At 33.9% G+C, this 15,186-nt stretch overlaps 2 protein-coding genes across 3 annotated transcripts; one reads left to right on the plus strand and one right to left on the minus strand.

Annotated features, from left to right (window-relative positions):
• Window positions 1-8,407, plus strand: LOC110670598 (arogenate dehydratase/prephenate dehydratase 1, chloroplastic). 2 transcript variants are annotated; one of them, XM_058140390.1, is made up of 11 exons: window positions 1-785; window positions 1,498-1,565; window positions 1,646-1,738; window positions 1,831-2,031; window positions 2,435-2,515; window positions 2,608-2,703; window positions 6,008-6,085; window positions 6,204-6,293; window positions 6,375-6,442; window positions 7,206-7,287; window positions 7,641-8,018. In XM_058140390.1, the coding sequence occupies exons 1-11, from the start codon at window positions 488-490 to the stop codon at window positions 7,662-7,664; spliced, it is 1,179 nt and encodes a 392-aa protein (XP_057996373.1). In that variant the 5' UTR covers window positions 1-487; the 3' UTR covers window positions 7,665-8,018. The 2 variants fall into 2 exon arrangements, with proteins under 2 accessions (XP_057996373.1, XP_021688393.2); XM_021832701.2 differs by lacking the exon at window positions 7,641-8,018 and adding an exon at window positions 8,034-8,407 and having other exon boundaries at window positions 4-785.
• A 254-nt stretch (window positions 8,408-8,661) lies between these two features.
• Window positions 8,662-12,281, minus strand: LOC110670599 (lactoylglutathione lyase GLX1). The gene is made up of 9 exons (XM_021832702.2): window positions 12,055-12,281; window positions 11,791-11,913; window positions 11,565-11,689; window positions 10,822-10,886; window positions 10,516-10,728; window positions 10,022-10,069; window positions 9,783-9,890; window positions 9,513-9,665; window positions 8,662-8,857 (listed from the first exon to the last, which is right to left on the minus strand). Exons 2-9 carry the CDS (start codon window positions 11,895-11,897, stop codon window positions 8,807-8,809), a joined length of 870 nt encoding a protein of 289 aa, XP_021688394.2. The 5' UTR covers window positions 11,898-11,913; window positions 12,055-12,281; the 3' UTR covers window positions 8,662-8,806.
• Between the last annotated feature and the right edge of the window lie 2,905 nt (window positions 12,282-15,186).

Genomic DNA, 15,186 nt, shown 5'->3' on the forward strand with positions numbered 1-15,186 from the left:
ATAAAAAATAGCCCAATCAGACATCAGTTGGCTTAAACAGATGGGAAGGTAGGCAAACGGGAAACAGGAAACTCAATTCTCATACAGCTTCTTTTTCTTGCCTCGAAGTACTTCGCCTTTCGCAAAGTCTCTTTCTTTATATCTAGACACTCCTAATTCTTTTCACCTGCCTCTCGCTCTCTTCTTCTTTTCAAAACCTGTTTTTGTTGTTCAAACAACCAAATTCACTTCATTTCATTTGCAGTGCGTAAGACCATAGAATTTCAGGATTCGTTTGTATTTTGTGGGGTCCATGAATCCATGCCCCCACCACCATTCTCGTCCACCTTCTTGACAATGTTGTATGGGGTTTCACCAAAACTCACCTCCAACAACCACATCACCAACAACCCTTCTCTTTCTTTCTCATGATTTCTTTCTCTGCTCAGTTTTTTTCCTTTTATATGCATTTACATTGTGAAAGTTGAGATTTTTTTAATTGTCTCCCATGGCTTTGAGGGCTGTTGGAGACTTCTGGGTTAGCCCAATAAAGCCTCTTTCAATTGTGGGCGGGTCAGATTTGGTGCATAGCCGATGTGGGTTTAGCTTGAATTTGAGGTGCAATCGAGATTTTGATAGGTTCCCAGAGCGGGAATGTTGTCGGTTGGCTGTTTTGGCTCAGAGAGCTATCACTCCTGTTGAAGATGAGAAGCCCTTCAGCCATGAGGTAGAGCCCTCTGGGGCAATTGATAAGGTTCAGGACAATGCGTCCAGCGTCTTTCATAAGGATTTGAACCTTCTTCCTAGTGAGTCTGTTCAATCACAGTTTTCCAGATTAAGCTCTTGTTCATTTTTGTTTGATGGTTATGTGGTGAATTATTGTATAATATCTTCTGGTCCTTTTGTTTCGCTGTTCAGCCTCATTTTGCATAAAATAGAACTGGAGTTGAATGATGAATTTACCTTCAAATTGAACTCCAAAACGTATCAATTTCTGAGCAATGCAGATTGATTTTCCGTGCTGGTTTGTAATATTTATGGTTTCTATCAAACATTCATGTAGGCCAAGGTGGGGTGAATTTGCCAAAGTTAAGGTTTAAAGTGAATTAATGTGTTCCTAATGGTCTTAGCAGGGTAGCTATTATTATGATTTTGAATATAAACACTGCATTAGGGAATCCATTTGATTGAAAATTGGAAATGCCACATGAGATTCTGAGTTGGCTTCGGCATGTATTTGAGGAAATTTACGGCTTTATCTAGTAATTGGACTAAGGATCAATCTCTTTTTATGGGTCATTTATTTGTGTCTTCTTCAATAATTAATGACAATTGAATAATTTTATCTTATGGGATCTATTTGGCTGGTTATCTGGAATTGTTATTTTTATTGGCAGGCTGCAGAAGATTTCAAAGTTGTAAGCTTGGGATCGTTGTAACCATTAATTAGAGATTTTTTTTTTTTTGAACTTGAATAAGTGTAAATTGACCCAGTTCGCATTTTGTTGTGAATTGTAGAACCATTATCGGCAACAGATCTTTCTGCATCTCATGATGACAACATAAAAGTTCGGGTTGCTTATCAGGTAAAAAGTTAAACATTATTTATGACCCACTATTCATTCATTTTTTGCTGTTCTTATGTTGGCTTTGGTGCCTGTTCTAGGGAATGGCAGGTGCATATAGTGAGGCTGCTGCACTAAAAGCATACCCCAAGTGTGAAACTGTCCCATGTGAACATTTTGAAGCTGCATTCAAGGTTCATCTAATCACTATATATAATTAATTTTTGTTTTTGGAACTGATTGATGTATAATTCTCACATTTGTACTCTTGCACTTCACTAAGCAGGCCGTTGAACTCTGGTTAGTGGATAAAGCAGTCCTTCCCATTGAGAATTCAGTTGGTGGCAGCATCCACCGTAATTATGATTTACTCCTTCGCCATAGGCTGCATATAGTAGGAGAGGTGCAGATGGTAGTCAACCATTGCCTGTTAGGATTGCCTGGTGTACAAAAGGAGGAGTTAAAACGTGTTTTGAGCCACCCCCAGGCTAGTCTTTTTTCTTTTGTTGCATGCCATTCCATTTGTTGTTTATTGTAGATGACACCTGGCAATATATGAGTTATGTTTCCCATACTAGTTGCAAGTCTCATCAATTTGTTGTCAATATGTTTTAGCAAACTTATGTATGACTAAAACTGCCAAACTGATTTGAATATGGTAACTTTTCACTGCTTCACAAAACGGCTACTAACTGGTGCTCATCTAGCCAATGGAGATCTAATTACAGTCCAAAATTTACCTGTTCATGTAAAATGGCCATTGTTTTAATGGCCTAATATCTGAAAGTTGGTAGTAAAAAGTTCAAAGTTTCATTAATCGCTTTTACCTTGGAGTTCATAATTTTGGTTCGAAATATGCCATGCTCTCTGAAAAATATTCCAACTTGCAGGCCCTTTCCCACTGTGAGATGATATTGAGCGACTTAGGTGTTGTAAAAGTTAGCACTGATGATACAGCTGGTGCTGCTCAGGTATTCTTCAAAATTATCTGAATCCTGTTCTATGCCAACCATGAATCATCTAGAAACATTTTGTATGCTATGTGCTAAAATATTTGCAACAGATGGTATCTATTTGTGGCATCAGAGAAACTGGTGCCATTGCAAGTGCTCGAGCAGCAGAAATCTATGGTCTTGACATTCTTGCAGAAAAAATCCAGGTAATGCTCCACGTTCAGTTTTCTATGATTTTATTCATATAAAATTTGTCGAGAGAAATGATGTTTCACTGACAAAAACATGATTAAGATCAGTTCCAGATACTTGTATAACACCACAGACCTTTGTGTTTAGATAAGTTAAATGTCTTGATTATAAAAATGGTTGGTTTTATTTTACTATATGTTCACCTGCTGGTAGTCAATCCCATTAATTTCAACATTTTTCTTTTGAAATTTAGTTATTTGAGGGTTAATGGCTTAAATCATAAGTGTCATTCATCCAAAATATAATCTGTGCAAAGGAGTGACTTACAGCCTATATGGTTTTCTTCTAGTAGATTTATTTTTTATATTCCGTTAACCATTTAAATTGAAACTGGAAATTTCCTAAGGAAAGTCAAATAACAAAAGGATTTGCTTCTCCATCGTATAAATTTATATTGCTACTGGATCTACTTTCTGCATGAGGCAGAATCATTTTTCTCCTTCCTTCCACAATTTCACATCTGTGACTTTTCAATTACATAGATAATTAGACTTATTTGGAAAACCTCCAAGTTTGAAAAGGCAGGTACAGTCCTTTCCATAAGCCAAATAAAGCGGCTTTATATTTGATTTTATTGTAAAAGGAGGTATTAAAGCTTATTAACCTCTAAACTTTTCATTCAAGTTTCCTCGGACATTTCAATGTTGATGATGTTGGATGTGAATTTTGCTGAATAAATATCTCTTTGGTGGAGAATTATAATGTGGCATTTGAAATATTTCCAAGTCAAGTAGCTATTACCCTTGGCCATACTAAGAAGCTCTAGGCTCAGTCCTTCAAGTAGATGGGGGATGTGAGTAGGATGTTAGTCATAGGATTAAAGCCGGATAGTTGAAGTGGAGATGTGCAACGGGAGTTTTATGTGATCGTAAGATTCCCAATAAATTGAAAGGAAAATTTTACGACCAGCTATGTTATATGGTAGTGAGTGTTGGACACTGAAAGAGTTGTATGCATCTAAGATAAGAGTTGCAGAGATGAGAATGTTAAGGTGGATGAGTGGCCATACTAGACTAGATAAAGTCCGTAATGAGAGTATTAGAGAAAAGGTAGGAGTGGTGCCAATTGAAGATAAGTTGAGAGAAGGGAGATTGAGGTGGTTTGGTCATGTGAAGTAGAGCACATTAGGTTAGAGGATAGAAAGAAAAAAAGGGATAGACCTAAATTGATTTGGAGGAGAGTAGTACAACATGACTTAGAAGCATTACACATTTCTGAGGATTTAACCCAAAATCGTTCAAAGTGGAGAAAGCGAATCCAAATAGCTGACCCCAAATTTTTGGGATAAAGGTTGAGTTGAGTTGAGTAACTTGGTTGTGCTTGTAAGTACTTCAGCATGTACAAGGCTTGTTGATGTAGAATATACTCAACTCAACTCAATTAAGCTTTTATTTCAAAAATTTGGGGTTGGCTATATAGATTTTCTTTCTCAACTCTAAACGATTTTGGGTTAAATCCTCAAAAATGTGTAATGCTTCTAGGTCATGTTGTACTACTCTCCTTCAAGTCGGTTTAGATCTACCCTTCTTTTCTTTCTATCCTCTAACCTAATGTGCTCTACCTGTCTAACTGGAGCCTCCGTATGTCTACACTTCACATGACCAAACCACCTCAATCTCCCTTCTCTCAACTTATCATCAATTGGCACTACTCCTACCTTTTCTCTAATACTCTCATTGTGGACTCTATCCAGTCTAGTATGGCCACTCATCCACCTCAACATTCTCATCTCCGCAACTCTTATCTTAGACATATACGACTACTTCAGTGCCCAACACTCACTACCATATAACATAGCCGGTCGTATGGCTGTATGGTTAAATTTTTCTTTCAACTTTTTAGAAATCTTGCGATCACATAAAACTCTCGTGACACTTCTCCACTTCAACCATCCGGCTTTAATCCTATGACTAATATCCTTCTCGCATCCCCCATCTACTTGAAGGATTGAGCCAAGATATTTAAAGTGATTACTTTGGGGCAGTACCACTCCATCCAAACTAACTCCTTCTCTATCACCAGTTCGGCCTTCACAGAACTTGCAATGCATGTATTTTGTCTTCGTTCTACTTAATTTAGAACCCTTTGACTCTAGAGTACTTCTCCAAAACTCTAGCTTTCTATTGACTCCTTCTTGCGTCTCATCTATCAGAACTATATCATCCGCAAATATCATGCACCAAGGGATACTCTCTTGTATGTGTTTCGTAACTCATCTAAAACTAATGTAAAAAGGTAAGGGCTTATAGCTAAACCTTGGTGTAATCCAACTGAGATAGGAAAATCTCTTGTATCCCCTCCCACTGTGCGCACAATAGTAGTTACTCCTTCATACATATCTTTCAACACTTGTATGTATCAAATAGATGCCCTCTTTTGTTCTAACACTCTCCATAAGACATCTTTTAGAATACTATTATAAGCCTTCTTCAAATTGATAAAAATCATGTGTAGATCTCTCTTCACATCTCTATATTTCTCCATCAAGCTTCTAATGAGAAAGATCGCTTCCATAGTTAAACAACCGGACATGAAACCAAATTGATTAGGAGAGATAGAAGTGTCATAACATAGTTGATATTCCACAACTCTCTCTCACAACTTCATGATATGGCTCATGAGTTTAATTCCCCTATAGTTTGAGTGACTCTGTTTGTCTCCCTTATTTTTAAAAATAAGTACTAGAATACTCCTCCTATATTCATCAGGCATTTTCTTGGAGTTTATAATCTTATTAAACAATTTAGTTAACCATGTCACTCCTATATACTCCTAAAGATTTTAGGAGTACCTACTTTAGGAAAAAATATAGAAAATAAAAATTTTAGAGATTTTATGAATGTGTATCCTAATTAGATTAGGTTCCAAATTAAATTGGGATTCTTCATTTCCTAATTAGGATTGCATTAGGGTTCTAAAATCCTAATGTGATTGGGATTTCTAATCCTATAAATAAGACCGGCTCTAAAATCCTAATGTGATTGGGATTCCTAATCCTATAAATAAGATCTAGGGTTTTCATTATTAGAAATTTTTTTTGTTGTGACAATTTCTATGAGCTTAATAATATTTTGAGAATTAGTTCTCTTTTCTTCAAGGATTGGTCCTTGATTTTTCTTTGTTTTTTATTCTTTCCCTTTGTTCTACATCACTTGTATTTAAAGATTAAACTCCATTGTTTTAATTCTTAAATTTGAGAAAATTTGGTTGTAATATTTTACAATACTTCACCAAATTTTTTCCACTTATGCTGATCAGGATGATGACGATAACTTAACCCGCTTTTTGATACTCGCAAGAGAACCTATAATTCCAGGAACTGACAGACCCTATAAGGTATTATTGTTTGTTATCCAGCCTTGTGTATTCTTTTTTGCTTTTTTATAAATACTAAGAGAATAAGAGCTCTTTTTATTCATCATTTGTACATAGTCATAAGTTTTTCCCCATCCAGACAAGCATTGTCTTCACCCTTGAAGAAGGTCCTGGTGTTCTGTTCAAAGCACTGGCAGTGTTTGCTTTGAGGGGTATTAATTTGTCAAAGGTAACTTGTAGCTAAGAGCTTTTTTGGTTGTTTGGCCATTGTATACAAAGGCTAATTATTCTCCCTTTTATCAACTTCCAGATAGAGAGTCGTCCACAAAGAAATCGTCCTTTAAGAGTTGTTGATGATTCTAACAAGGGGAGTGCCAAGTAAGAGATAAATTTTTGGGAAAAGATTTGTAAGGTTGTATGTGTGGATGCAAGTTTAGGTGAATAACTTGGAAAGAATCAACCAACTGAAATTGAAAGCAAATTGAACATTGTCTTGACCAGGGATAAAATATTAAGTGGTGGTAACGATAGTGACACTCAGAAGTATGTAACAACTGTATTTTGTGTGCCTACAGAAATTTGTAAATTATAGAAAAGCATATTGCAGGAACAAAAGTAACTTAATGAGATCATAATATGTTTCATTTGGCACCTCTGTTCTTTTATTATCTTTGTTGAATTTTATTGAAGCTTCTGTGAAATAATGATGCACTTTTGAAAGTAACGTTCAATGGTTGGATGCTATGGATGAGAAATAAATCATCCATTTCATAAAACACATTGTTCGTGGCATGTTGTGGTGCAATGTTCACAAATTTACTAAGAGGGTAGTTATTCTCTTTCACAATTTTGTGCTTAAAAGATATTATCCTTTTACTGCTGCATCGTAAACTTTCATGTATGTAAAATGCAAAATATGGGCCTTAACTCAACATACATGATATATAACCATTTGGCTAAGTTTTCACTTTGTTATTCCTGGGAAATTGAAATGGAAGGGAGTGTGAAGTTCAAATCAAATTTTCTTTCATAACTTTTCTGTAACCATATTGCTGTTCATGCAACCTTGTGTAGTTTTTTAGATTTTGGAGTAAGGTAAATCTGTGTCTTTGCTATTCCAGTGATGTATTTCTTGTGACAGGTACTTTGGCTACCTTTTCTATATTGACTTTGAAGCTTCCATGGCAGAACCTCGTGCTCAAAATGCATTGGGACATTTGCAGGTTAGTCTCTTTGACATTTTATGTATCCAGGAAAACACATCCCTCCAACATTTTTTTTGAAACAATCCCTCCTACATTTGAACAAAGCAAACTAATAAAACTAGTTTTCTCTTGCTGATATTTTACAATCTATATATATGTATTTGCAGTCTGATACTTTCCTTCAGGTTTATTTTTATTATTTGTGACAAGAAATAACTGTCAGCTTTTATAAACCAGTCATGGTTTAGTCAAATTATTGCATAAGAGCAGCATTTACTTCTCTAATGGCAACCTATTCATTTCCCTAACTGTCATATTGGTTCATTTCCCCAACTGTCATATTGGCTGTTTTATTTCCTTGTTGGGGAAAGCATGGATGGAGCCTTATCTCTTGAATCTTGGTCTTGATACGGGACAAGGAATTGTTAATTTGAAGTGCATTATGTTCTAGATCTGGCGTTCTAACTGTAATCTGTATTTTTTTTTTTTCCTTTTTTGGTCTGCATATCTTTTGCTTGTGGACCACCTAATAAACTCTGCGGTCCTTAATAATTTACACCCTTATGTTGGCCTTGTATAATACTTGGAATATTGCAACAAATCATTGCTGCCACAAATTTAAAACACTATATTGCGTTTAGAGAAGTTAGTTTGCATTTACTGCAGATTTAATTGAAATTCGGACCAGAAGAATCACAAGAACTGTTTTTGAATGAGAAAAGTCCAGGAATTTTTTTTTAATTTTTTTTCTTTTGTTCTCACAGGAATTTGCAAGATTTCTTCGTGTTCTTGGCTGCTACCCAATGGATACGGCTGCTTAGATACCTATCTGGGCATCTATTTGTTATCATGGTTTCTAAAACCAGCCAATGAATACAATTCAGCATTCGATGTTGTACATAAATATATTAACATGATCCAAGTGAATCTGGAAGTGGAAGAGAGTTGTGGTCAAGGCTTGTTGATTAGATGTAAGCTTGCCAACAGTAACACTTTCAAGTTTCTCTTTCACAATTCTTTTCATCCCCTCAAGGGGATATCAGAACATTATTGGAGGCAAGTTTGTAATGACACGGGTTGTGGGGGCATTCCTCCTGTTCTCCGAAATAAGATTAGAGCATGAAAATTGTTCATTCTATCCCTAGAAATTTATTTTTTTGGTAAATATATTCTTACCTCAAACTAGTTAAAACATGCATATTAATTTGTTTGTTGGGTGTTCATGATATTGCAATTTTGGTTCATTTTAATTATTTGAAGAAGCATAAAGGTCGAGTAAGTTCTCTTAATTCCTGACAAGTACGTATTTCCAAACCATAGAATTAATTGAGCATTTCAACTCTCCTTGATACCTTACCATGCTAAAAACACAGCAGAGTGGACCAGTAAAGATAAATAGCCAAAACAACATCTTCTGTAATATAAAATTTAGCAGGTTCACTTAGTTCCATCTCATAAATTTGAAACAAGATTACTAGCTACACAAGCTTATTCACAAAATAGCAGCGTATAGGTAGTGCAGCTAGAACCCTCTCAGTTATTCTTCCTTTTGAAGTTCCTTCAGAAAGTCTTCATTGTCAACCAGGACCTATAGAAATGATCCAGAACAGCATAAGCTCGTCAGCAAATAAACATATATAAAAAATCTGCCTACCTAAAGGACATTAACATGCTTTGCACTGTATGCCTATGCTCAATCTTGAGCTAAGTTTGCAGTCTATTTCTCCATATAACAGATATGGATTCATTTGCATGGTTGGTTGAAAGCTTCCATGTGGTTTTAGATATCATCATATCTTCTGTTTCTTATATTTCACAAAAATGCATTTTTCTTTTTCAACTTGAGTACAAGCTCTCTTTCAAAGATTTTTCCCCATAGCACAATCAATATATCATTTTAATAATAAAACTTACACTAGTCTAGTTATTAATTCAACAGAAAAACAAGTTAATAGGCAACAATCTGTACAATGGATAACATTTAAAAAATGGTGAATTTTTTGACACTTAAAGATAGCATCCCTATCATGCATGTCCACTCATCTCACTTTTAATTTTTCATTAATTAGTTTTAGGTCATGAGTTGAACACATACAAGAAATTAGCACACCCACCTCTTTCCTTCCCATGTTAATATTTATTTCAATAGACTATTACAGTAGCATACAGTACAGCATAGAATTCTCTGACGCTGAACATATGCAACCATACTTAGAACCTAAGAGCTACAAGAGGAAACTTACCGTTTTCCAGCCATCTGGATCTAGAAAAGAAGTAATTTTGGTGTTTATTCCAGGAAGTGGTCCAGGTGGTCTAGTTATCTTTCCACCAAGCTCTTGGGTAACCAAGCTGACAACCTCGGCACTTTTGTAGACGTCATCAGTACCAATAGCAACCTGCAGTAACACAATAGTGGAAAACAAGCAAAGGAAAGAATGCTCAACACAAAAAAATAAATAAATAAAAAATTCACAAGGATTCCAACAGAGAATAAAAAAAGGCTTTTAACTAACCTGTGCATATGCATTTCCCTTGGAATATTCAGTCACATCATAATTGTAAGTCAACTCAAGGACAGTTGTCTCATATTCATCTGCATAGCCAATCATTGCCAAGGTATACTGCAAAATGCAGGCAACAAAATGAGGCAACTCAAAGAAGCTTGTCCCAATTCTCATTGTAAGCACACCTCCTGCCAATAGATATTTTAAGTTATTAAAGACCAAATGAAGTCAGTCATAGCATTGATTACCTTGTATTGAGGATTATCAATTCTCCTTAATAGCTTCATGCCCAAGGCCTGCAGAAGGAAAACCACTAGCCGCATGAAACCTGTTATTGGATCATTTCTACAGTTCCTCTACTGTCTTAAACATTTTGGAACCTAGTGTATCAATGCACAATGTGATTTCCTAATAACTGGACTAGCTATGGAGTTAAGTTATTTCCTGATATTAAATACTTGCGTTTTGAATAAATCAATCTGAATGCTTCCAAAGTTCTGGTATCATTTTCCCAACCTTCTAACCAAGAAAAATAATAGTGAAAAAGCAAGATATGGTGTGAACCAAACCCACAACATGGATAGTATGAAATTTGTAAAGATTGCATAAAGCCGGTCTTTTTGACAAATATCTTCTCATATTGACTCTGTATTTATATTATGCATAAACTTGAAATACACACAAGTGACAATGAGTTCATTTGTAGTTGGATTATACAATTGCCAAAAAAGTTCCAAAATACCTTTTCGTAGAACTGGATAGAGCGATCCAGATCACCAACACGAAGCATTACTTGGCACAGGGGCTCAGGAGTTGGTCCCCTTTGTATGAGCTCAAAAATATAACCATCTGGATCCTTTACAAAGGCAATAACAGTCGTTCCACCTTTGACTGGACCAGGCTCCCTAGTGATAACGCCACCTTTGGCACGTATGTCTTCAACCAACTTGTAAACCTGCAAATCAAAAAGATCCACAATTCATGGTCAGCAGTCGGCACCAAGGGAAAAAATTCAATTGCCAAACTCTTAAAGAGTAATGATACTTACATCCTGAGATGCAATTGCAAAATGCCCAAATCCAGTTCCAATATCATATGAAGTCACTCCATAATCTGCAATCAGCGACCAAGTAAATTCTCAAATGTTAGTAAAGAAAGAAAGATTTTATTCAAGCTTTTTCTTTTAAATGGCTGAGATGATTAACCTACTCATCGCCAACCTCTTTACTACTTAAACTGATGTCCTACGGCAAAAATCTGTGCTCATAGGTATGCCTTAAAAGTGAAATTCGTGTCTACCATGTCAGTACCAACAACTCCTCACTCCTTGGCCAGAGAGACACCTACCCTTTCCAATAACTTAATAAGATCCTCTGTGTCTTATCCATTTCTTAGTATGCGTATTGCACTACCTTGAAAAGATCTGTTTTTTGTTTCTAATTAAGGGTACAGCAACTTTCCCTATTGGTCTCAACGAACAAGACAATGCAGAACACTGAAAGCAAAAAAGTATTGGCTCATTTTGAGCACTGCTCCTTGAAAATAATCTGAAAAAAAATGAACATTTACCAACTAAACAGCTTGGAAACAAAATTAAAGTAGCCCACCTTAAGATAAATGTCAGATGAATAGGTTATTCAAAGACCGCAAATGGTTAGATTAACAATACGTCATCATTTAACAAATTACGAGCAGAAAACCCTCAGCCATTCAAAAAAACAATATGAATAAACATCTATCCTTTAAAAAAGGAAAAAAAAAAAAAAAAGGTTAAAGTTGAGAGCATCGTACTGTAAGTCAGCTCCACAACAAAATTAGTCTGTTCAGGGCCAAAACCAAGAAAGGCATTTGAGTACTTTTCCTCTGGAACATCTCTTTTCCTCAACAGCTTCATTCCAAAGCATTCAGTATAAAACCTACCAAATTAAAAAATAATAATAAATAATTTTTTAAAAAAATTTTACGTACATATAGAACAGTTGCCCAAAGCTTAAGCTTTATTCTCATAGGATCATACTTTATGGTGCGATCGAGATCACCGACACGATACACGACATGAAGGAGTCGGCGCTTATCCTTCTTTGGCCATTCCAAGAGCTCAGCATTGGAAGCAACCTCAGCCATTATCAAGTACCAATCACTGTACAACATTGGGTCAGGTATTTCAAAATTACATCCAAAATTTCAGCCGATCATTCAATCCCAAGTTGAAATAAAGGGATTCCACGAATTTAAATTGAGATCTAAACACAAGAACTTGAGAAGGAAAGAGAAAGCTTACCAAAGAGAGTGAAGCAGAGAGCTGAAAATGTTTTCTCGAACCTTTGCAGACTGCTCTGCACCCCAGTAGACAAATTATATACTATAACATGTTATCATTGGGATTGTCTAGCGTGACTGTCTGTTACGTTTTCAAATTAATTTCGTTGGTCTGTTATAGAGAAATTGGATTATAACTGTCAGTCTATGGGAGGGTTTAGCTGGTTCCGGGTGACTTGACCTTCGGTGAGCCTGTCCGCACGTCAAAACTCATAACCCTTTACACTAGCATTTAAAATCGATAGAAACGTGGAAGCAGATGAACGTGCCACGCTATTTTTTATAAATTTTTATTTGCGAATTAATTTTTTACACGTTTTCGGCATGTCCATTCGGCTAATTTTGGCTTTTTTTTTTTTTTTTTAATGAAAATTGACTTTTTCCCATGATATATTAATCAATTTCTTTTTTTCTCTCACAATATTAATCAAATTCCATCCTTGTCTCACACACACACACTGCAACAATTTTTCAAGAAAAAGAAGGCCTTAAAACTCTTAATTTAACCTAAATCTCATTCATAATTACATTATAAATCTAATTAGATTTAGCTGATAAAATTTAAAAGTGTGCGGCATTACTTATTATATATTTTTTAATTAATTAATTAATTAATATAGTAGTTATAAAAATATTTTTATATCAAAATTCATTCGGTGAATTAAATTCTTTCTTTCGAAAAAAAAAATCACCATTTTCTGCATGTCCCATTGGCTAATTTTGGTATAAAAGATAAAATTGCACAATTCTAAAAATTTTCAAAGAAAAAATTTTAAATTCTTAATGTAATTTAGTTTTAGAAGAGTGCGACTATTATAAAATTAACTTAGATTTGTATTTTTGTTATACACATTTTAATTAATTTTATATATATTTTGACATAAATATTTAATTTAATAATTATGAAAATTTATTTTTATATAATATTAAATTTATATTAAATATACACAATTTAAAATGTTTGTTATGGAGTCAATAAATCAATAACCAATGTCCAGGTGGCAATGCAACAAATTATGATAATTTTGTCTCCTTTAATAATTTTAAAATATAAAAATAATAAATCTTGATTTTAATTTATAATATTATTATATATAATTTTTTTTATTATGAAAAAAATGAAGAATTATATAAAGTTTCCCCGGAGAAATTAAGAGATATTTTTTCATGGAAGCAAGCTTTTATAATGATAGGTCAATTTGAGGTAAAAGTAGTGGTTATTAGGATAACACTTTATGCAAGTCCTTGCGTGTGGAATGACTGCATAGAAGTAGACATTTTTCTTTTTTTTTGGTGATTCTTATGGAACTGTGTGATCCTTATATCTCCACTGTTGCTCACAACTTTAATTTTTTGCAAATATGGCTTTCATTGATTCTTCTGGGTCTCTTTGATTTGTGTAAAAGTAGGCTTAACAGCGAGTCGATTTTAATCCAAACTGTAGCAGCTTTTGTGTTTGAATTAAATCAAAATTGTAAGAGATCAAAACCATGAAGAGTTGGAATCCTTAATTTGATTCAAACTAATTTTTGACCACGAATAGAAATTGGACCGACGAGTGGCTCGGACTATGTAAAGAGCTATTAAAGGATTCAGACTCATGGGCCACCTCCTTTCAGCCCATCACGATTATGATCAGATCGCATATATAGCTGTTAATGCACGTAGGCTTCGAGGCCCACCCAGTGTACAAAACCGTGAATCATAACCAGGTCCAGTACCCCATAAGTTATTAAACATTGCATAATGTATATATCACTTTGACCCCTTCCAACGCCAAGAGCCGTGATTCCCTTCTCTGCTTTATTTTCTTTCTTTTATAATCTTAATTTATTCATCATTTCTAAAAATTAAATTTATTTCAGTTTTAAAATTTAATTAAAAATAAATAAATAAATTATGACTATTTGAAGAAAAAAGAGAAAATAAAATTCTTATAATATTTATGTGAGTGCTGAGCTCACTTTTGATAATGGGAGGTAGCAAAAGTCAAAAAGCACCTTTGCTCATTCACTCACACATATGGTATGTATAGAAAATAAAAATGGACTTTGTCACTAAGGTGAGAATCCGGTTAAATCGAGCAAATTAGAAATTACGTTTTATATAAAATTTAAAAATAAATTAAATTAAATATAATAAATAATTAAATCGAATCAAATTAAAATAATTTTATTTAATTCGATTTAAAAATTCTTTTTTTTTTCTTCTCATTTCAATATCTTTCATTTTTTTCACAAAATTACACCTATTTTCTTGGTTTTTAATCTTTATACTTCAGTCGCAGAGCCTCAATTAATAAATCAAACAAATAAACACAATCAGTAAATCAAACAAATAATTAATACAATTTTATCAACAAACTCCAGTTTCCATAAAAGACTAAAAAACCCAATTTGTATAGTAAAAAATGACAAAACGAGAAGAGTAAAAACCATCATAATTATATAATTACAATTGCCAATAACTCTACTTAGTAGCAAACTTACGAGTTCAAAGTAGGAGTGTGCAGATTTCGATTCAAATTGAAAATTTGAATTTAATCAAATCAATTCGATTCAATCGATTTGATTTTAAAATTTAATCAGTTCAGTTCGATTTTATAGTATAAAAATTTCGATTATTTTGGTTCAGTTCAGTTTTGAAGAGAAAAAAAATAGATTAAACCGAATCGAACCTAATAATAATTTTATATATTCAAATTGAATCAAATCGAATTGAATTGATTTATTTTTATGGGGAATTTATGAATTATATTTAATTATATATGTATATATAAATTATTTAATTTCATTGATTAATGGTTATTAGGTTCAAACCAAAGTCAAAATTAGACCAAATAACTTGAAAATTAAGTTTAAATTGAAAAATTAATAAAAAATCAAAACTGATTTATTTGAATCAAATAAAATCAAAATATAGCGATTTGATTCGATTCGATTTTTTATTTATTTCGATTCGATTTCTAAAATATGTAATTTGATTTTCATAATTTAATTTAGTTCTGTTCGGTTCGAATCGAATACTCGCCCTTAATCTAGATAATTTAAAAGCACCAATTAAGCAAAACAATTGAGACCGAGTACAAGCCTTG

The sequence above is a fragment of the Hevea brasiliensis genome, chromosome 18, assembly GCF_030052815.1.
Source record: "Hevea brasiliensis isolate MT/VB/25A 57/8 chromosome 18, ASM3005281v1, whole genome shotgun sequence".
In the NCBI taxonomy this organism is placed as follows: Eukaryota; Viridiplantae; Streptophyta; class Magnoliopsida; order Malpighiales; family Euphorbiaceae; genus Hevea; species Hevea brasiliensis.